This window comes from Pteronotus mesoamericanus, unplaced genomic scaffold (genome assembly GCF_021234165.1).
Source record: "Pteronotus mesoamericanus isolate MK-2021 breed Mesoamerican mustached bat unplaced genomic scaffold, CSHL_Meso_final contig_20, whole genome shotgun sequence".
In the NCBI taxonomy this organism is placed as follows: domain Eukaryota; kingdom Metazoa; phylum Chordata; class Mammalia; order Chiroptera; family Mormoopidae; genus Pteronotus; species Pteronotus mesoamericanus.
The window spans coordinates 81,469,858-81,492,928 of NW_026555085.1; the positions used below are offsets into that span (position 1 = coordinate 81,469,858).

General features: G+C 39.7%; 1 protein-coding gene and 1 pseudogene across 1 annotated transcript; both read right to left on the bottom strand.

Annotated features, from left to right (window-relative positions):
* Nucleotides 1-1,350: 1,350 nt before the first annotated feature.
* On the bottom strand, nt 1,351-20,951 carry LOC129066927 (pantetheinase-like). Its single transcript, XM_054568646.1, is given in 7 exon segments — nt 1,351-1,648; nt 1,650-1,705; nt 2,164-2,215; nt 3,030-3,161; nt 4,097-4,207; nt 4,293-4,364; nt 20,830-20,951. Coding segments are annotated over 7 exon segments (843 nt in total).
* Nucleotides 8,012-8,112, bottom strand: LOC129067988 (uncharacterized; annotated as a pseudogene).
* Nucleotides 20,952-23,071: the final 2,120 nt, after the last annotated feature.

Consider the following 23,071-nt stretch of genomic DNA (forward strand, 5'->3'; position numbering starts at 1 on the left):
AAATGAGGCTAATTACAGCTCCTTAGTATTCCTACAGCAAAAGGTGTATTCTATGTTCTATCTGCGTCTTTTTCCCCTATTAGATTCCTCATGAGGAGGGTCTAGGCTTATTAATCTTCATACCATTAAGCACAGAATATATACCTGGTATGCAGTGGGCTCTTGAAAACGTTACATGGTGGGGGCAGTCCCAGCACTCAGAGGACTTTCAGTCTCGAACAAAGTATGTACATAACAGGCTATGTACCTAATCTGACGTGAGATGTCTTTGATAGAGTTAAGCATAGGATGTTTGGGGGCACAGAAGAGAGTACCTGACTCAGATGGAGATGAGAGCGGCTCCACGGGAAGTGTCAGGGCAGCCTTCTTGGTGAGGACAGCACCTAAAAAGCACTATGGGTGATGAACAGGAAGGAGTGTCATAGATGAAGGAAACAGCCCCAAGCCCACCCGAGGTTCTGCCGATGCTGGCATGTTGGACATGGGGAAATGTCTCAGTCTGACAGGAGCCTGGAGCACATAGGTGAAGGGAGAGGAGACAACATAGAGCAGAAAAAGGCACATCAGTCTTTGAGTATTTTATGTTAAGGAATTTGATTTGCCAGTGAGAAGATGGTAAGATATTTTAGTTAAGAGAATGAAATAACCAGAAATGGCTTTTAATGATTTTTATAATTGTAGTGTAGGGCATGCACTGGATGGAGCTGAAACTGTCAACAGGAAGCTCTGTTAGGGTATTGCAGACATCTGCGGGAACTAGGACTGGAGGCCAGATGAGGAAGGTAAGACGAGAATGAGAAGATAGAATGAGAAGAGTAAGAAACATCATTTTTCGTAGGCCTCTTATCTCGTAAGATTACTCCAGTTCCTCCTTTATGTTGAAGAATGTTAGATAGCTGAATCTTTTCAGTAATAAACTATTTTACTGCACATCTCAGAGGCCAACTCTGTATGTCTCCAGGTCGTACTTAGTGTCAAGCTCTTCATAAAGCAAACTAGGCATCAATGAACACACAGGGAAAATGGCTAAATTTGTTCAGGCAGGAAATAGCAGATGTTAATTATCTGATAAAATTCTCTATATTTTGATTATTATATCATTTTAAACACTGGCACTGCAAAATAAATGTTCTTCTTTTCCCAACCAGTTTAAAATCGGACTCACAGTTAGGATTGCAAATTAACAAATAAGAATTTAGGATGCTTAACTAATTTGAGTTTCAGGTAAACAATTTTTTTTCTCTCCAAGTGGGACGTACTTATAATAAAAACAATTCATTGTATATCTGAAATTTAATTCTAACTGGGCACCTTGTATTTTATCTGGTAACTCTCCTGCCACCAAAATGATCATCCCCTGTAACTAGTAGCTCTCTTTACATTTGTGTAGTCCATCCGACGCCCCAGGGCACAAACTTCGTCTGATCTCTTCTCAGACACCTTGTAGCTTAGGTGACAACAAAGATCCTTTTGACAAACTGTAATTCCCTGAGATTCCCGTGAGCTCCAAGGTGAATTTAAAAAACTGCCCTGAAATTCCTGGTTTCCCATTGCGAGTGCTTCTATACCGCTAGCACGAGAAGTCCAATTCACCATGACTGGGAGGTGAGGGTGGGAATGCAATTGTGAGAGCAGGAATTTTCCCTCCTGTCTTCATATCATAGTGAAATGCTCTTTGAGAATTAGGTACAGAGATGTCACTTTCCTGGAAGTGAGGTCTGAAATGATATTTGGAATAGAAAAGGGAAAAGGGATCACACAGTTATTTTTTTAAACTTATACCTCATATTAATATTTTACTCCCATTAAGGTATATATGTCATTAATTTCAGTGAAATATGCTAAGGACAACAGATGATAAAAAAAAAAACCAAAATCTAGTATATCATGACACCAAAAAGCCGAGAAGAATTTCACCTAAGAAGTGGTGAATTTTTGAAAGTAAAAAAGAAAAAAAAAAAGGTGTTCATTCAAGTTAAACTAAATAAATCTCAAAATGATTTACATGAAAATTGAGTCTATAGCATGTCACCAGCTAGATACACAAAAAGTAAGAATTAAAGATCATTGTGGTAAGGAGTATATATGTTAGAAAAAAACTTTTTTTTTTTTTTTTTTTTGCTTTTTGGATTACATCAAGGCTGCAAATCTTAGTGATTACACATTACCTGTAATTTTCTTTGAGGGGTGATGTACATTGGATGCAAGTATGTTACTGAACAAATGGACCCGTGGGGGGCAGGGGGTTTGCCCAGATGCTATTACCAAAACGACACCCCCCTTCCCTGGGGTCCCTCGGTTGTATGTCCTTTGCCGCTGCCCTTGGAATTATGGCTCTGAATGGCAGAGTTTGGTGAAAAGGAAAGGAATCATTTATTCAATAGTTATACATGTTTCAATAGTTTTAAGGCTAAATGTCACCCTTAAACCTCAAAATCCCTTTAAAACAATCACCAGCACACACACCGTCCTGCCTTCCCCCTTTTGCCCAGTTAGGCCAGTCAGGCCTGTCAGGGGTACCTTCCTTCAGAAGAAAAAGAACATAAGTCTGGGGCTCAGCTAGGCAGGCCTCTTGCGGTTCTCAGGACCATCCGCTACGTTGCTGCGATCTCCAGCTCTTAATCCATTGCCATGTGGCACCTTCTCATGGCCCACTAGCAAGAATCATTTCTCCCCTCTTTCTCCCCGCGTGGTCTTCACTCTGTTCCCCAGAATCTGGGTCCCTTGTTCTCTCCTGCAGGCCCCTGTCTCTCCTCCTCCTCTCTCCCAGTTACATTCTATATTCTTTTTTAACCTTCCTGACTAGCTTTCGTGATAGGTAAAATAACCCTTTTTGCAAATGAGGAATGAAGCTATCCTGTTATTGACATGCAAAATGACTCTCAATGGCCCTGCTCGAGGCTCCCATCCCCCATGGCGGCCCGCCCTGGGGTGGGGAGAACATATTTTTCTTGGACACCCCAATCTCTGGACCCCACTACAAGTACCCTTTGGAGGGTCTCTGGCTATGCCCCGTTACCAGGAGACTGACCCCCATGCTCAAAGCCCAAGCTGAGTAGAATTCAATAGCTGAAAAATGTGGCCAAATATTCACCCAATTTGTGGGAAACAGCATGGTGTCCACCTTGAAATCCTTCACCAGAGTAACAGCAAGATTGTAACGTGGCACAGCCAGAGCCCCCCCAAAAGGTATTTGTAACGGGGCCCTGAAATTGGGGTGTACAAGAAAAATATATTCTCCCCACCCCAAGGCAGGCCGCCATGGGGGATGGGAACCTGGAGCAGGGCCATTGAGAGTTATTTTGTCTATCAGTAACCGACCAGCCTCTTCCTTGAAGTGGGGCAAGGCCGTTGAGAGTCATTTTGCCTGTCAATAACAGGATAGACCTATTCCTCATATGCAAAGAGGGTTATTTTACATTTCAACAAGGCTAACCAGGAAAGTCTGAAAAACTTTTAATACAGAATGTAACTGGGAGAGAGAGGAGGTGAGACTGGGGCCTGTGGGAGAGACAGGGGACTGTGGGAGAGACAAGGGCCTGCGGGAGAGACAAAAGGACACAGACTCTGGGGAACAATGTAAAGACCATGTGGGAAGAAAGAGGGGAGAAAGGACTCTTGCTAGTGGGCCATGAGAAGGTGCCACAAGGTTTTGGATTAAGAGATGGAGACCGTGGCGACGCCACGGATGGTGCTGGGAACCGCAAGAGGCCTGCCTAGCCGAGCCCTGGACTTCTGTTCTTTTCCTTCTGAAGGACGGTACCCCTGACTGGCCTCACTGGCCTCACTGGGCAAAGCGTGGAAGGCAGGACCGTGTGTGTTGGTGGGTGTTTTACACGGTGGGAGCGTTAAAGGGATTTTGAGATTTAGGAGCGACATTTAGCCGTAAATCAAACTTGTATAACTATTGAATAAATGATTCCTTTCCTTTTCACCAAACTCTGCCATTCAGAGCCATAATTCCAAGGGCGCCAGGCAAAGGACCTACAACCGAGGGACCTTGGGGAAGGAGGGGGGTAGTTGTTTCGGTAACAGCATCTGGGCACCCCCGCCCCCCGCCCCGCACGGGTCCATTTGTTCCAAAACAAGATCAGGGAAGAGTATATTGCAGCATGGAAAAACGCCAAGCCTTCTAAAGGTGGTGTTGAAAGTCACAGGATTCTTGGGTTCACTAAATAATTGTTCTTCATCGCCAAAAAAGGTTTTGCTGCAATAAACAGGATTAAGGGAGGAGAAATCTCTTTTAAGAAGTTGGCTTGGATGTCACTGTGTCTGAAAATGTACAAGCTCACATTGATTCGGCAGTGCTAACTTCATCTAGGACCACTGGCTTCATAGGAGGGATGTTATAGAATCCAAGACGACTATAGCCAACAGGAAAATTTGGTTCAATCTTCACATTTTATAGATATGTACAAGGGATTCCTTCCCTGTTAAGACCTTTCTGGATCTTACAGGATGTAGGAGTAAACTAGATAATGTCTATTTGCCAAGAACACTTAACTATTTTCTGTGGACAAAGGACTCTGCTCTTTTTTCGTCAAAACCAAGTCTATCATAAGGAGTTTTTTATTCCAGTCTTGACCCTTTGCCAGAGCATGTCTTTAAAAAGACAAAGTCCAGGTAGGTCCTACTGATTCTCACACACTCCCAACAACATATTCCAGTAAACCTCTTGGGTGCCATACATTTAAGGACTAGGACATAAAAAAGCAATCACATACATAGGAGAATTTAGAAAGTCACTGCAGTCGCCCAGGAAAGACACAGACTAACAAATACCTGAGAAAATCTTGAGATACGTTTCAAGCTTACACCCAGAACAGAAACAGCCTACAACAATCAAAACAAACAGATGCAAAACCCTAGGGAAGAAACAAATTTTTGATTTCCATTTATCACCTTGTAGGAATCAAATGTCCACTTAACAAAAAGGCATAAGGCATACAAATAAACAGGAAAAAATATGGCCCATTTGAGGGAGAAAATACACCATCAGAAACCATCCTAGAGAATGATCAGGTGTCATACTTACTAGACGTAACCTTTGCAGTTTGAGGTGCAGTAGCAAAACAGGCACAAATTTGTTTTTCTCTCTTCACAATTTCGTGGGTTGAAGATTGGTTTTCGCTATAGTTCTTAGCAACCTCAGTGTATGATTTTTTCTTATTAAGATGAGAATTTACACTTTTTCATTTAAAAGAGCCACTTTACAGCTTTTCTTTGAGATATCCAAATCACCAGCATCACTACTCTAGTGTTTTGGGGTCACTATAAAGTAAAATAAACATTACTGGTGCCCCAGCACCAGAATGGCAGCAACAGTTGATCTGGTAACAGATGACTACTAAGTGACTGATGGGTGGTTAGGGTATATACACTGTGAACACACCGGCCACAAGGATGATTCATGTCCCAGGTGGGGCAGAGTAGGACTGAGAAAGATTTTATCATATTACTCAGAAGAGAGCACAATCTAAAGCTTATGAGCTGTTTATTTCTGGGATTTCTATTTAATATTTTTGGAGCATGGTGACCACATGTAGTAACTGAAACCACAGAAAGCAAAACCACAGATAAGGGAGGACTACGGCGTACACCGTATTTTCTTCATCCATTTAGATGGTCTGCATGTCTCAGCTTTTGTAAATAATGTTGCAATGAACAGGGGCAGGCAGGTGTCTTTTAAGATATCTTGGCAACTTCCTTTGAAAACCTCCCCAGAAGTGATATGACTGGATCACATGGTAGTTCTATTTTTAATTTTTTGAGGAATATTCATATTCTTTTCCATAGTGAATGCACCAATTTTCATTCCCTGTATGGGTTTCTTTTCTCCATGTTCCCTCCAGCATTTGTTATCTCCTGTTTTTTTGATAATAGCCAGTCTACCAGGTGTGATGGGATATCTCAGTAAAGAGTGATGTTGAGCATCTTTTCATGTTTCTACTGGCTATTTGTGTGTTTTCTTTGGGAAAAAAATGTCTATTCAGGCCCTTTGCCCATTTTTAATTAAAAAAGTGTTTTTGTTATTGTGTTGTATGAGTTCCTTATATATTTTGGATATTAATGCCTTATCAGATATGATTGACAAGTATTTTTTCCCATTCTGTAGGATGCCTTTTGATTTTGTTTATTGTTTCTTTTGTGTTGCTGAAGATTTTTAGTTTGATGTAGTTCCATTTATTGATTTTTACTTAAGCTTTTGGTGTCATATAAAAAAAAGCTTTGGCAAGATCAATGTCAAGGAGATTTTCCATACTTTTCTAGGAATTTACAATTTTAAGTCTTATGTTTAAGTGGATTTTGACTTAGTTTTGGTGAATGGTGTAAGATAAAGGTCCAATGTAATTATTTTGCACATGAATATCCAGTTTTCCCAATACCGTAGATTGAAGAAACTATCTTTTCTCCTTTGAGTATTTCTGGCTTCCTTGTCAAATATTACTTGACTTTATATGCATGTGTTTGTTTCTAAGCTCTTAATCCTCTTCTACATGTATGTGTCCATTTTGATGTCAATACTGTACTGTTTTGATTACTTTAGTTTTGAAATAGAGTTAAAAAACAGAATATGTGATGCCTTCAGTTTGTTTTTTCCCTAAGACTTTTTTGGCTACTGGGAGTCTTTAGTGGTCCCATACAAATTTTAAGACTACTTTTTCTATTTCTGTGAAAAATGCCATTGTAATTTTGATAAAGATTGCATTGAATCTATAGTTGGCTTTGGGTAGTATAGACATGTTAATAATATTAGCTCTTTCAATCCATGATCACAGGATATCTTTCCATTTATTTGTGTCTTCTTCAATTTCTTTCCTCAATATCTTATAGTTTTTGGTGTATAGATCTTGCATTTCCTTGGTTAAAGTTATTCCTAAGCATTTTTTGATTTTCGATAATTTGTAAATGGGATTGTTTTCTTTATTTCTGTTTCATACAGTTCATTGTTAGTATATATAAATGCAACCGATTTTCATGTATTGATTTTGTATTCTGCAACTACACTTAATTTTTTAATTAGTTAACAATTTTCTGGTGAAATCTTTAGGATTTTCTTTATGCAAGATTATTTCCTCAACAAACTTTTTATTTCCAATTTGGATACCTTTTATTTCTTTTTCTTTTCTAGTTGCTGTGGCTAAGACTTTCAGTATTATGTTCAATGAGAGGGCGATACGGGACACCCTTATCTTGTTCATGATCTTGAAGGGAAAGTTTCAACCTTTCATTGTTGTGTATGATGTTGGATGTGGGCTTGTCATAAATGGTCTTTATTATATTGAGGTATGTTCCTTCTATACTCACTTTGTTGAGAGTTTCTAATTATGAAAATAATGTTAAATTTTGTCAAATGTTGCAATTGAGGTGATGATATAATTTTTATCTTTCATTCTATTAATGACATTATATTTTCTGACTGTGTATGTTCAACCACCATTGCATCATCCCAGGAATAATTCTCATGTTACATAGTCTATGATCCTTTTAAAGTGCTATTGAATTTGGTTTGTTGGTATTTTGTTAAAAATTTTTTGCAGCTAAAAAAACAAACAAAAAAACAAAAAAATTTTTGCATTTGTACTCATCAGGGATATTGACCTGTAGTTTTCCTTTCTTTTGATATTTTTAGCCGACTTTGTTATCAGAGTAATGCTGACCTCATAAAATGAGTTTAGAAGTATTCCTTCTTCTTCAAACTTTGTAAGATTTGTATATAGATTGACAGTAATTCTTCTTTAAATGTTAGGTAATATTCGCCTGTGAAGCCATCTCTTCCTGGACTATTCTTTTTGGGGAAGTTTTTGATTACTGATTCAATCTCCTTACTCACTATTGGTCTTTTCATATTTCTGATTTCTCATGACTTAGTCTTGATAGGTTGTCTATTTCTAGGAATTTATCAATTTCTTCTAAATTGTCCAATTTTTTGACATTATTGTTCATAGTAGTCTCTTATGATGCTTTGTATTTCTGTGGTATTTGTTGCAATGTCTCCTCTTTTATATCTAAAAAAATAGAATGTTTCAGTAATTCACATCATCTTTGCACATAGGCCATGATAATCTTCTCTGTATTGTTTCAATTTTAGTATATGCTGCCCAAGTGAACATAAGAGGAGTTATTGCTTCGTGGTTACAGAGGTTGAGTTGTGCTAGATAAAGGGTCCTGGAGATGAATGATGGTAATGGTTGCATAGCAATATGAATATAATTAATACCACTGACTATACATTCAAGAATGGTTAAGATGATAGATTTTATGTTATACATACATTACCACAATAAAAAAAATTTGAGGGGAAAAACTTTTGGAGGTAAGAAAAGAGAAATCTTACTCAGGAAACTAGTGAATCTTTAGGAAAGAAAAGGGCAAGGAGAATTTAAAAGATGCATTTGAGGGTCATAGGAGATAGAGTTCTGCACAAGGGCCCAAGAAACGTGCTCAAAGTTTAATAGACAAGGAAGTACCATTAATAAAGCTTTGAGGACAGAAGAAACATGATCTGAATTTTCTTTAAGGTCAATAGGCCATCACAGTATGGAATGTACTAGAATGTTTAGAAGATAAATGTAGGGAAATCATTAGGGAGCTGTTTCAATAATTTACATTAAAGGCAACAAGAGTTGGGCTAGGAGAAAGCCAGCCAATGTGGAAATATGGGAGAACTGGGACATTTGTTAATGCTTGATTTCTTTATTTTTATCATATTACCAGTAGTTGTCCAAGAAAAGCAATATAAATGCAATTTGGAAAAGTAGGACATCAGAATATATAATAGTTACCCATATTTATTCTGTATTGGCACACATTAAATAATAATACTAGGTTATTGAAAAATAGCTGAGAAGGCTAGGATAACAGTTGAATGAATGAAAATGTGGTGCCATCTGCTGACAATAATAATAAAAGCCTTCTTTGAATTTGAAATCTAGATGATTAAATATACAAACTGGTACAAAACCATAGCAATCATCTATAAAACATATCCTCGTAAAAGACCAAGAAGGATGGAAAAGCACACCTAAAAACTTATTTTAATACATTTATGTAAGTGACTATCTGATAGCTTTCCTCTCATTTGCTTCAATTATATGCGAAGTGCGCAGATATAAACACAACACACCGAACCACTTGAAACATACCTTACCCCGAGTCTTTCCAGGTCACCGGAAGTGGTAGAATAGGTACATGAAATAGAAGCCTGGTGTTTTGTATACCTGAAACAGTCCTGATTACATATTTTCCTCCTGTCTCTATTAATCTTAAAAGTGCTTCATGTATTCTACTATATTTCCATTTAAATTGCATTTCTCAGACCATTTGCTATAGCCAGGAAAACCTCCAAAAATTCTTTGTTAGATCACATGTCCTCATTTGGAATGTAAAAATGCATTTTGTTAATATGAGCCTGAAATCTGCCTGTCATTTAAGCTATAGTATTTTCAAAACTCTTAATGCTGCAGAGAGCTCTGTCTTAGTGCCATTGGGAATGGAAGAAAGAAGTGAAACAGAACAATTAAAATGTATTTCCTAAGACCTATTTCAAAGTATCCAATCTCAAAGTAAAATATAATAAAAATTATTAATTACTGAAAAAGACATTCACTAACTTATAGTAAGTGCACATTAAATATTCAACAAATATTTGCTGAATTCTTACCACACAAAGCACCCTGCTAGGTATGTGAGCATCAAAGAAAAGGACGTTCTGGGCAGAGCTGTCCAAGCACATTGTGGGAGATACTAAAGTTTAAGATACGGTGGGTGCATTTCAAAATCATTTCATCTTACTGGAGAAATCATATGTTCACACAAAACCCTGAACTAACAGAACAAGTAACATGCAGTCAAATATCAAAATGTTTTTTCATACAACTCAGCTAATTAGGCAAGCTTTTTTTTAAGTTACTGAACTAATGATTGACTCTTTAATCTTTAAGCTGGATCACCTAGATCATAGATGCAGACATTCATTGCATTAAAGGATGCCCCTTACAGAAGGACTCCTACGTATGCACATAGAGACATTCCTGGTACATAAGAAATAGTCAATGAAAAAACGTTGAATAAGTAAATTCATCTTTGAGTTAGGTTATTGGACAGGTTGTCTCTCCAATAACCTAACTCAAAGATGGAAACCTGTTGTCCAAGAAGAGCAATATAAAAGAAATATAAATGCTTACAGGAAACCTGTAAGCTCTCTTCTGCAAGACAATGGAAGTTTCAGAGCCAAACTGCTTCTCTAAGCCTCTCAGGAACTCTCAGAACTATACTGCATGTCCAATTATAATTATCAGCCCACCACCATGGTGCCTTGTAACAACTACATCCTCTACCTTATTTAGGTGGCTTCCAGTTTGTTTTTATATCTAAACTGTCCTATTCTTTAATTTTATAAGATTTAGTAAGAAACCAAATCCTTCTGGAAAAATGTGAAGTATATATGTTTTATAGTATATATATGTTTTTATAAATAAAAAAAGAAAAAGGGGACATGTTAAGACTTTGCTCTCATAGCACGCAGGCTAACTGGTGGTGTGGACACCAAAAATAAAAATGGACTCAGTGGGTATTTCATCCGTATTCAACAACACATGCTGTCTGATTGTGTGTGAAGAATAAAGCACCTTAACTCCTCTTTTTCTCTCACATCCTACACCTATTCTTTTGGCAAAACCTGTCAGAGCTCCCTTCAAACCTTATTTAGAATCTGGTCATTTCTGAATACTCAAACTTCTACCATCTTGGTCCAGACATCGTCATCTCTCTGCCCGATCACGGCAATGGCTCTGTCCTCTACTCTCTACATTCTCAGCCCAACAGGTATTCATAAAACTTAAGTTAGCACAGGTTGTTCCTCTGTTTAAAACCCTCTAATAGCTACCTCTTGCTCAAATAACAGTCATCAGTATGGGCCACAAATCCTTGTGCAACCAGGCTCTTTCTAATTAGCTGCTTCCGTCTCCTATATCTCTCCCCTTCTTGATACCACTCCACCCACGCTAACCTTCTGCTGTTCCTATTATGCCAGACACACACTCTGACCACAGAATCTTGGTGCTGGGAACCGTCCTGCCCAGTGTCAGGGACTGTAGCCTCGCCAACAGGGAAGAGGGCCTCAAGGCTGGAGTTGAGCAAGGAGGCCTTGGGAAAACAGGCCACTGAGGAGACAAAACCTGTCCCCCTGGCAAGGGCACAGCCCCTACCTCCCCCACATCATTCTACTTGGCTCCCAAGGATAGCTGGTTAGACAATGATGGGTAAGACCCCTTGATATCAGGGGCAACCTAAGACAGGCACAGTCGCATAGGGGCCATCAGGGAAGGACATGGGGGACACGGAGAGAGGGCAAAAGGCCCTCACCCCCCAGCTTTGACATGGCCGAGTCCTCATTCTATCTGAAATAAGTCTCCTTGTCTCTTGGCGGCTCTCCCCTGCCTGCCTGGCTCAGGCTTGAAACTACTGAAGGCAGGTACAGACCTAAACTGGATCGGGTGGTTGGAGATGGGGTGGAATCAGGACTAGAAGTAAGTTCCTTGAAGCATGCTTTGTTCTTCCCTCAAAAGTGATGATAACCGGCTCATACTGGGAAGGAAATTTACATTATTCACAGATCCTTACCTGAGGCAGATCTCTTACATTCCTTTAATTGTTATCTATGATCTCTAGCTGTTTCCTGTAAACATAGTCTTTTGACATTGATTGATGAGCTTTGCTGTATACCCTTGCTCATATGGTTCTCAATAAAGGCCACTTCAAGAGAAGGACTCGGGGTCTTCTCCGCTAGAGGGAAGAGCCACCCCCTCTCCTGGCAGACAGAGAAGTGTCTGGGATGACTCATTTTATTTCCCTCCATCCTTGAGGACCCTGGGACAGGCTCTGCAGGATTCAGAGTCCACTCTCCCTCCTTCATCTTGGTATCTAGAATTCCCTTGGCCCAACGCTCTTTTCTCAGGTACTTATGTGACCTATACCCTCGCTTTCCTTAAGTCTTTGCTTAGATGTCACCATGAAGCCCTCGATGACCTAATAATTTAAGCCACGCACAACCACCATATTCACCTTTTCTGCTTTATTTTTTTCATTACATATACCTCCATCTCATATCATAGATGGAGAAATAATAAAGATTATCTACTTATTATACTTATTATAAATAAGTAGATAGATATTATCTGTTTTTATTAATGACTATCTCCCCACACTAGATTATAAACTCCAAGAGGACAGAGGGTTTTAAAATTTAATCTTTATTGTATTTTTTTCATTACCATTCAGTCCCCTTAATACACCCTCCCCACCAGAAATCACCACGCTGTATAGCCCATGTCCATGAGTCCTTTTTCCTGGACATAATAAGTGCTCAAAAAAAACCAATTGTTGGATAAATGAGTGAAGGCAAGGATTCAAGATAGAATTGACTGGAGGGGAGGGGAGAGAGATAAGGATGGAACAAAGGGGAAGAGACTAGTCAAGGAACAGTATGAAGGAGCCGTGAACACCGACAACAGGGCGGGGATTGACTGTGGGAGTGGAGGGGGGCAGGGCAGTGCAGAGCAAGGGGAGGAAATTGGGACAACTGTAATAGAACAACAATAACATATTCAAAAATGAAAGAAAACATAAATAGAAAATCAGACTCATTGAAATAAAACATCCTGGTGGGGATTTTCTGGAGACCCTTGCAAATTTGGTTCTATGGGCAAGCCATTAAGAACCAAGTGAAGTCAGTTTATAATGGAGGTGATAACAGAGTTCTTGCCTTTTGGAAACTGAAGATCTAGCATGGAAAATGGCTAAATGAGAAATAATTATCATACAATTAAATATGAATAAAGTAGATAATTAAGATAATACTGAACTTTGTCAAAATCAGAGTGTCTCAATAAGCAGTTATAGTAGTTAGCTTGTGTGGTTTTGAACACAGTTCAAAAAGAGGAATCCTACAATTTTAACAGTGGTACATTTGGAAAGAAATGAATTAACTGACATGATTCTCTTAGATGTGAAACACATTGTTTTGCTTATACTAAAAATAATAGTGCTACTTACATTACACTTTATACTATTCTAGACTAAACTTGTTTTAAACTACTTATCCAGTTTTGCTATATCACCTCCTAGGTTGACAATTAGCTCAAGCTTTAAGGATTTTATGTACAATAACCTCATCAACTATCTTATGGACGAGAAAGAAAAATTTTAAATCCTAAACTGACATGTGACACTATTTTACTCCCACATTTTTCAAATTACAGACCCTATAGGGAAACAATTTTTCTGTTTACTAGTAAGAAATCAGAAGACTAGAGTTTGCATTTGCTTTTTTCACTAACCAGCTACCCCGTGGCCCTAAGCAAGTTACATTATCATCTCTCCAGATGCAGTCCATCAGTGGAAATTCACATTGAATTTGATGATCTCTACGTGACTTTCCAGCACTGATTTCTGTGATTTTGTGATACATACTTACTTTTCTACTGCATATATCCAGAAGAGATGAAAAATAATAAAACTATCTTGAAACTTAGAGGCCATAGTGGATCTTATGCAATGATCTACGAAATTTTTCCAAGTGAATTAAGCTCATGTAGATGATTGAATATTTTAAAATCTGTCTTTTTACATGTTGGGATGATTACAAGGAATCCAGTTTACTTGAGGGTCTGGGATATCCTCCAGGTATGGGTAGATAGATAACCTTTTCAAGTTCATGCCATAAATGCCATGTTCTGGAGTCACAATAATATGTGCACCTTCTTAAAAATGTACCTTAATTAAAATATTTTTCAAATAAGCAAACAATCAAAGAGAGGCTGTTGGCAAGAGGACCTGAGGATTTCAGCGACTAAGGACCAACCATTCAGGGATTTTGTACACTTTCAATCTTACTTCTTTGTTTTCTTTATTTTTATGATTTGTTTTCTTTGTCCACTTTCATTTTCCAGTTCTGATGTCATCCTTTATTTATAATTTTTTCATTTCTTTTCCTGAACATAAATAGCTTTTCAGGCTACTTACAAGTTTGCCATCTACTGCAGTTGTTAACTATAAACCTAGCTCTTCCCCAAAACAGCCCTCCCTGAACTTACACAAGTTGTTGTGCCTGAGTGTGTGGGATTAATTTAGCACTCAAACTCCGTTTCACTTTTCCTCTGCTCCAGCCTTTCCTGCTGCATACCCTGCAAGTGTAATTCCTGCTTCTCAGGAGCAGAGGACCTAGAGGTGCAACCCCAGCTAATCTAGACACATTTAGGTGGGAGAGTCATCCTGAAAGTTGATTTGTGCATATATAAGAATGCATGTGCATATATAAGAATTGACAGATATGTATGAGTGTACCCTTGACTTTAATGACACTTTGTATATCCCTTGTCTACACTGATTTATGAATATCTTATTTAATGATATTCATTCAAATCACATACTTAAACTTAACCTGTCATTTAACTCAAGGACTTACTATGCATTAACATATATACTTTTTACAAATTCTTAGTTACAGAATAGTCTGACAGATGTGAATTGCAGCACAAGGAAAATAGTCAATAATATTCTAATAACATGTGTGGGGGCAGGTGGGTGAAGGGGCCAAACTTTAACACTAGGTCAAGCCTGGGCCGAAACAAGAAACTAGAACAAACAATACCCCAAGATGAAGGGAAGAATTAGAGCCCCCCCCCCTTAGTAACAAGATAGACAACGGCTGAGCCTTGACTCAGACAAATAGCCCAAAAAGAGCAGGGTCAGAGCTGAGGATAAGGGAGAAACAAATACCAAGAAAAACATATCAGGGTGCAGCCCCCATGCAGCTGGGCCAGAGTCGACAAGAATGAGGAGGAGGCATAGGGCGAGGGTTGAGCCTTGCCTCAGATAGGCATCCTGACCAGAGAAAGAGTAGGGGGCCCAGTAACAGCCTTGAACCTAATCAGCAAAAAGAAAGAAAGAAGCTGCCTATTGCTAACTGCCACTTCTCGCCCTTGTATCTTGCTTGCTTGCTCTGCTTATAAAAACCCGTGTACCCTTACAGCGGCACGCCTTTTTCCTTTCGAGGGAAAGGTGGCCCCTGCGCAGGTAAAACTTGGCCAAATAATAAAGAGTGTGTGATCAAACTCTAATTTCTGAGCTCATACTTGTGGGGATCGTAACAGTGGGAACTTGAAATACTGGGGGAACCAATTTGTACAGGACATGACTTTCTAACCATGATGCTGTACATCTAAAACTAATGCAGAATAATACTGAAGGTAAAGTGTAATTGGAAAATTTTTTAAAAAATTAAAAATAAAAACATATATACTTTTATCTGTAGACTGAATGCTGGCCTACAAGCTGGAGAGTCGCCAGTTTGATTCTAGGTCAAGACACATGCATGGGTTGTGGACAGGGTCCCCAGTAGGGGGCGCACAAGAGGCAACCACACATTGATGTTTCCCTCTCTTCCTCCTTTCCCCTCTCTTTAAAAATAAATAAATAAAATCTCAAAAAAAATTACTTAAAAGGAAGTATAAAGTATGAAGTATACAATACACACTGTTAAGTAATTTGCAACTTCAGTTTGTTTTGGTATTATGAACTAAACCCAAAACTACACTCTTAAGAGAACAGAAGTACACCAAGGCCACTAGTACTCTAAAAATAGCACCTGGCCTTGGATCTGCTTATCCTCCACCCTCATCTGCAGCAGAAAAGAGAAACAAAGTGGTTAAATTTATAGCAAGTTCCTTAAAGATCTGCTCCCCCTGAATGATAAACAAGCCAGTTCTTTTTCTTAACTTTGTCTCACTATTAGGGAGGTAATAGTGTCTTTTCTCTAATGATTTGGTGAAGGAGGTAGGAGTCGGATTGTAAAACAAAAGGTCTTGGCTACCCTGACATATATCTTTGCGTGTCTTAACACATATGTAATTACAGATGAAACTGACCCTGCCAGTGAGCCTGTCTCTGGGGACCCCACTCTTTCACTTCAGAGAAACCAGCACACTCGAGCAGTGGTACCTGTTTGGCTGCAGCTGTGATCGCTCCCTCCAAAATATCAAGATTTCTGTTCATAAATACCAATGCCTCTCCATGGGACACTGATGTTTGGGTATCATTAAGCAACAGCACTGAATGCTAGTAAACAGCTGCAATAATGGTGTCCAGGGAGCTGGCTTTTAAGACACAGAAAACTGAAATTGCTGCATAAGCTGAGAAGTAATCACGCGGACTGACGTCCAGCCTGTTGAAAAACAGAGCGAGTCCCGATACGGATAGAGGGCAACTATAGTAAATCACAGGGCTTTCAGAACTTAGTACATGAAAAACAAATCACATCATCTAATGTTAATTTAATGTTAAGAAAACATGGTTTTACATCACAGACATAATGTAAACGAATTTTACATAACACTCATTGCACCCAGACGGCTGTGAGGAGAGGATTATCCAGGCTTCTCGCTGTGTAGAAGACTGTCTTCTCACTGCACATGTGCTGAGTCCAAATTCCCCATTTATGAAAACTCCAGTCATTGGATTCATTGCCCAGCCTACTCCAGAATAACTTCATCTTAACTAATTTCATCTGAAACTATACTACTTCCAAATAAGGTAATATTGTAAAGTACAGGTGTTTAGGACTTAAATGTGAATTTTTAGAATTCAAATGTTTTAAAATTTCAACGCACAGTTGTATGTGCAAATAATTTGAAAGTAAATAGCTTTACAATTTTGAAATTATTATAACTATCATCATATAAGTCTTTAAATGATACACTTTATTTACTTTTGTTTCCTCAAAATGGGGAAGCCAGAAAAGAGATGACTACAAAAGAGTCATTGCTATATAAAAATCACCTTAAAACTTAGTGGCTTTGAACAGCAAGCAAGAATTAGCTCACATTTCTTGTGGGTCAGGGATCCAGGGGAAGCCTAGGTAAGTGCCTCTTTCAGAAGGCTGCACTCAGGCTGCGGCCCAGGGCTGCCCCATCTCAAAGCTTGGCTACGCGAGGATTCACTTCTAAGCTCCAAGCTGACTCACGCAGCCAATGCCAAATCTCAGTTCCCCATTGACTATCGTCCAGAGAAGTGAGTTCCTTGCTAAAAGGCAGTTCACAAGATTGTATCTGGCTTCCCTCAGAACCAGAGAGCAAGAGAGCCCACCCAAAAGAGAAGACACATTCTCTTAGTTAACCTAATGCGGGAAGTGTCACCTCATCACTCCAGTTGTATTCTATTCATTGAAAGCAAGTCAGCGGTTCTAAGCAACACTTGATAAGAGGGAAGGACACGGAGCTGAAGGAGGCAGAAATCACGGGGCTGCTTCAGAGGCTGTAGACCGCAGGGTTAATAGGGAAGTGTAAGCAATGGCAGGGGGAACAAGAGTAAGAACTAAAGAGAGAAATGGAGATGGAAGAGAAAATAATAGAAAAAAAGCTTTTAGATTTTGATATGGAAAAAGTAGGCAAATTTTGTTTCAGTTCCAAATTAAGTATAATATTTTTTTATAGTTACAGAACTACTGTTAAGATTATCCATTTTATATCTAGATTTTATTTTAGATGGTGTTTTTTTTAGTTCAGTTTGCAGAAGGGTGTGCCTGATTTTTTTACTTCAGTGCCATAATAAATTTCTTCTCTGGCTACCAAAGTAACACAGAGGCTATGGCTGCCAAGCAAACACCAGGTGCCTCTGCTTGCTGACCTCCTTTTGGTTGTCCACTTCCAGGTGGCTGGGGAGCCACATACTCCACAAGTAGATGTAATGGTTACACAACAATTTATAAAAGGAAGCTCTTAAATAGGGAATGAGTTACCAAGAGATTTAAAAAGTTACTTGTTAGATGTTAAAAATATTAAATAAGAAACTCCCATTGGGTTTCCAGTCTGCCACAGAAATAGCTTAGAAGTCATCACTCCCATCTTCACAACAAGAAAAAAGCTGAACAACTGAAAATTAATTAATTTTCTTAGGTACAGCAGAGAACTGAGGTCACAGGACAAACCACTGCCCCAAAATTGGAGAGACAGGCTTACCTGTAGCCTAAGTCCACTGTCGGAGCCTGTACTGGTATCAACAGAAAAAAATTTCAAACCTTTTGAGAATTTTTCTGAGTTTATTTGAGCCAAAACTAACAATTGCCAGGAAGCAAGAGCGTGCCAAATGCTCTGATGAATGACAGTTTTGCACTTGTCAGTCAGAATTAAGGAGGGACTATAAGGAAGATTACAGGAAGGTGGGAGAAAGCAAGGCAAGGATTGGATTACATTAACAAGATCATGTGCTCTCTTGAGGGTGGCTTCTATTGAGGGGTCTCAAAAGAGGTGTTTCAAAGGTGTGTTAACCTAGATTCTCAGAAACAGTAGACAGGTTTGCTTAAAGACTAACATCTTATTAAAGAAGTTATATTATGTGGGTGTTACTACTTAATACCTCATGACCTGCCCAGTTAGGAATTTATAAGCAGATCTCCCTGTTAGAGTACTTTCCATAGAAGCCCTTCTTCCTCCACACTGGGATAGCATCAGTGAATTGCTAGAGGCACATTGTGGATCAACTTGAGAGGTAAAAATTAGGGGAATTCCAGTGTCAGGAAGGCTCTTGAACTTTTGTGTGTTTTACCTCCAAGAACTTCAACAAATTCCCTGGGCAAACAACTGAGAAAACAAAACAAAACAAAAACTAATGCTTACTAAATAAGGAAGAGAAGAAAATCCACTTTGAAATAAATCTTGAGTATTTTGTTCTCCTTATCAAAAGCGTTCCCTCAAAGGAATCTATTAACCAATCTGGAGAAGAGAAAAACCTCAACTCTAACTCTCCTGCATCAACTAAGGGGGAAGAAAAAAGACTGAGAAAGACTTGTGAAGGTCACAGCCCAGGGGCACCGGCTCACTACAAAACTGACTTAATCATTGGTCTCTGTCCCCCTCCCCCTCCTCTCTAGGTTACCAGCACATTAATTTGGCAGTTGTGGCCTACGTGGCATGTATGCACCGGCCAAGAATAAGTCTTCAGGTGGACAGCTGCAGTTTTGCAGGAGAATGCTATCAGCTAACGCTGAAACTAGTGGGCACCAACAGTGTCTACTGCGGCACCTGAGCTGAGTCTCCTGACATCGAGTGCCACTGTGTCACCTTTTGTTAGGCAGCGGCAAGAGAGAATTATGCGAAAGGGCATGCACAGAAAAGACTACAACCAAAGTACCTGTCAATCAATATTGAACTCCCCACACCCCCCGCCGCCCCTTGACAATGCAATAATCACTCATGTACTTAAGGCAGCAGACTCAGAAGACTCCACCTTTCTCACCAGCCACAGCCACTTTCCAGAAGGCCCATTCTCTGTTCTCTCCCATATTAATGAACCTCTTCTTACTCGCCCACCTTTGTCTCGCTAATCTGTAATTCATTACTGCATCAGTAAAAGGAAGTGAACTCCAGTAACGTTTTCATAAGCCATCTAGAGGGTGCCAAGCTTCCCAAAAGCAACCTCTGTTCTTACAGAGTACAGAGGTTGGGGTAATTGTCTCCAATAAAAGAGGAGAGAAACCTTGATTAATATCTGCAGACTCCTTCAAACAAAAATGCACAGATAGAGAGAATTGCCTCTTGAGAGGGAAAACGTGACATCCTACTGCTTAGAGTAGGAACAAGATTCACATTAGTCTGGATGTTGCTGAGAAAATAGGGATAACACCTACCCAGGCAGCAGGCCCTCAAAGGAAATCAGCAGTAAGTCTTGCCCAGAATAAGTGGAGAGACTCAGAAACAAGGAAAAAGGAGGAGAGTGTGGAGAGCAAGACCAATAAAATAGCATTGGTCTGGTCAAGAGACCATAAAGTACATAAAACAAAGTGGAGTCGCTCAAGTCAGCCAAGGTGACTGCTAATCAGCCATGACACTTTGGTTCAAGAGGGAAGCTACCTAAGTCATGCTAGACATACCTGGCAAGGAGACACACCTAAGATATCTGCACATGCGAACAGAACAGCCTTGTCTGCAGAGTGGGGTCACCCAAAAACAGGCTCCTGGGGTGCCATCAGGGGTGCCAAGACACTTACCAAGAGACCCAGAAGGGTGGAGTACACCACTTTCAAGGTATAACCGAGGCAGGCTCCAGACCGCTTCTCAGACAGCTGAGCCCCACACACTGGAGCGCTGCTCCACGCCACACAGATCTCCCTTGGCATCGGCTGCCAGAGGCTCTGCCCTGCTGGACTGAGGACTTAGTCTGCCCTGCCGCCCACCTGGCTCCAGAGATCCTTCCTTGCAAGACATTGAAGTCTCCCTTGTCCTGTCTCCCGGATCTGCAGGCTAAGACTCTGGGATTCAGGTTTGTTATTTCCCATTGATTGTTGTGTGTGTTTTATATGTGTCTCAAATTGTTAGAGTGTGAGTAGGATATCAGATTGTTAGAGTGTGAGTAGGATATCAGATTGTTAGAGTGTGAGCAGGATATCAGATTGTTAGAGTGTGAGTAGGATATAGGATATTAGTGTGAGTTAGGGTGTGTGTTGATGTTCTACTTTGAATGAACCTGCATTCAAAAAAAGCTGAATAAATAGCATAGTTACCTTGCGTGACTCTTTTCCATTCCTTGGTGCCAAGTTGTTCAGTAAGCAGCTAGCTGAGCAGATGCCCAACTGACTTTTAGGAAAGACTACTATGAACATACATTCAAGACAGGGAGGACAAGGACTGAACACAGTGGGCACTGCTTCTTATACTTCTCTATGTCCCCAGCTCCTAATAGAAGTGGCTTTTAAGGAAATAAGCTGGTTCTTGCCCTACTACTACCTATTGCTTGCTGTGCAACTTTGTATAGTTTATTTCCCTTACCAGTTACCTCCTCAGTTGATCCAGCTGATCCAGGTAGTTCAGTGCAAATGCTGATTTCATGCTGATTTTGAGGATGAGATAAGCATTTGAGGACAGCTGGTGAACTCTGAAGAGCATCTGCATACTCATGTGTATATACGTGCTTACCAATGTTTGTGTATGTGTGATCTTGTGATTTATAGTAAGAAATATGTATTTGATCTTTGTCTCTCACAAAGTTCCTAAAACCCTTGGATTTTCCTAAGTGAGGAGAACAATAAGGGTGTCTTTTGTTATGTTCATGAGGTAACTTTTGGAAAGCAACTAAGAATGGAGTTTGTATGCCAGTGGGGCCAGTCATGGGAGGAGAGGGTTGGAATATTCCATCCTGCCGTCCTGCCCTCACCTCGGCATGTGGTGGGGGGCGGGTTGGTTGTGGGCAGAGGTTGGCTTACATGAGGTGCCAAGGGTGAGAGATGGTGAAGACGGTGGGGCCACCAGGTGCTAATGCAGCCTCCAGACAACTATCTAGGAGAGAGGGGAAAGAAACCTAAGAAGAATTGACATTAGTCCTTCGGGAGGAAATTGGGGGCACAGCGACAGTCCTACGATTCTAGTGTCATAGTCCCTGGAGAAAGATCTAAGAATGGTGGAAGCAGAGGCCAGGGGCATTTCCTGTTTCCCAGAATGTCTCCAGCCTCCTGGAACTGGACTTAATTAATTAGGTGGAAATAAACACCTGGGAAAAATCCAAGAATGCCACTGCCTTATCTTGTGTGGGAAAAGGGGTGTTCCCAAACTTAGCGTGATCCTCTATCACTCCCGCATATCCCAGAGAGTCCCCCTGCTCTCATATGTGTCTCCTTCCAGAGTTAATCAGTGACCAACCAGAAAAAGAACTCGGAGCCAGGGCCTGGGGACCAAGGGTAACTGAGGAGAAATGATGCAGTGGCCCTTTCTAAGGAAGACCTCAGTCTAGCACAGCCTGCAACCAATCCCTGAGTACAGAAGGAACTTAATCAGGATTGGGCAGATTTTAGAATAGAATAATTTCAGAAGGAAACAGCATATGGTCTGAAGGAGATAATTTATTTCTTTAACTTTCATTCTAGGTATCAAATTTCCATACAAATTGACCATAAGAGTAGAATAAAGAGATAAAAGAACAATTTAAATTAGTTAAAATGTTGTTCATAATTACTTAAAAGATGCCCTTATTTTTTCATTTTCTGTCTCTTAAATGACTAGGATCAAAAAACCCTTTGTATATTCAGTGTTCACCCTGTATATTTGAAAATGATAGAAATAACATTTGTGAGAGAAAAAAATGAGGGAAAGGTAGAGAGATTGCCCATATACCCCCTGTTTCTACACATGCACAGCCTCTCCCATTGTCAATATCTTCCACCAGAGTGGTCCATTTATTACAAATAATGAAAACATCATAATTACCCAAAGTCCATAGTCTACTCTAGGCTTCACTTTTGGTGTTGTACATCCAATGGGTTTGGACAAATGTGTAATGACATGTATCCATCAATATGGCATCTTACAGAGTAATTTCACTACCCCCAAATCCTCTATGCTCTGCATACTTATCCCTCCTTCCCCCTCCCCCATCCAACTCATGGCAACCACTGATGCTTACTGTCTCCATAGTTTTGCCTTTTCCAGAAAGTTATATAGTTGGAATCAGATGGTATGTATCGCTTTGGTTTGGCTTCTTTCCCTTGGTATTATGCATTTAAATTTCCTCCATGTCTTTTCATGGCTTGATAGCTCCTTTCTTTTAATCACTAAATTATATTCCATTGTCTGAATGTACCACAGTTTATTTATTTATCCATTCATCTACTGAAAGATACCTCGCTTGCTTCCAAATTTTGGCAATTATGAACAAAGGTGCTCTAAACAAACAAAAAAAAAGAAACAACATTTGCATACATTAGAGCAATTACCATAACAAGATTTTTCTAGGCTTTCCTCCCATTTAAATAGAGGTTCTACTGTACATATATATACTTACACATACTTAAATGCATCTACATGGAACATGAATGCAGCTTCTATTAATGAGTATGTGCTAATCAAATATGTAAAATGTGAAATTTGTGCACACATCTATTGTTTCTTCAGTCTTTGTTGTTTCAACAAATTTATGCTAGCTCTTATAAACAGATGCTAAGGTCTCTCTCTCTCTCCTTTTTTTCCTTTTCTTTTTCTCCCTCCTTTTGTCAGGCTAATCCTGAAAGAGTGCTGGTAAAAGGGGA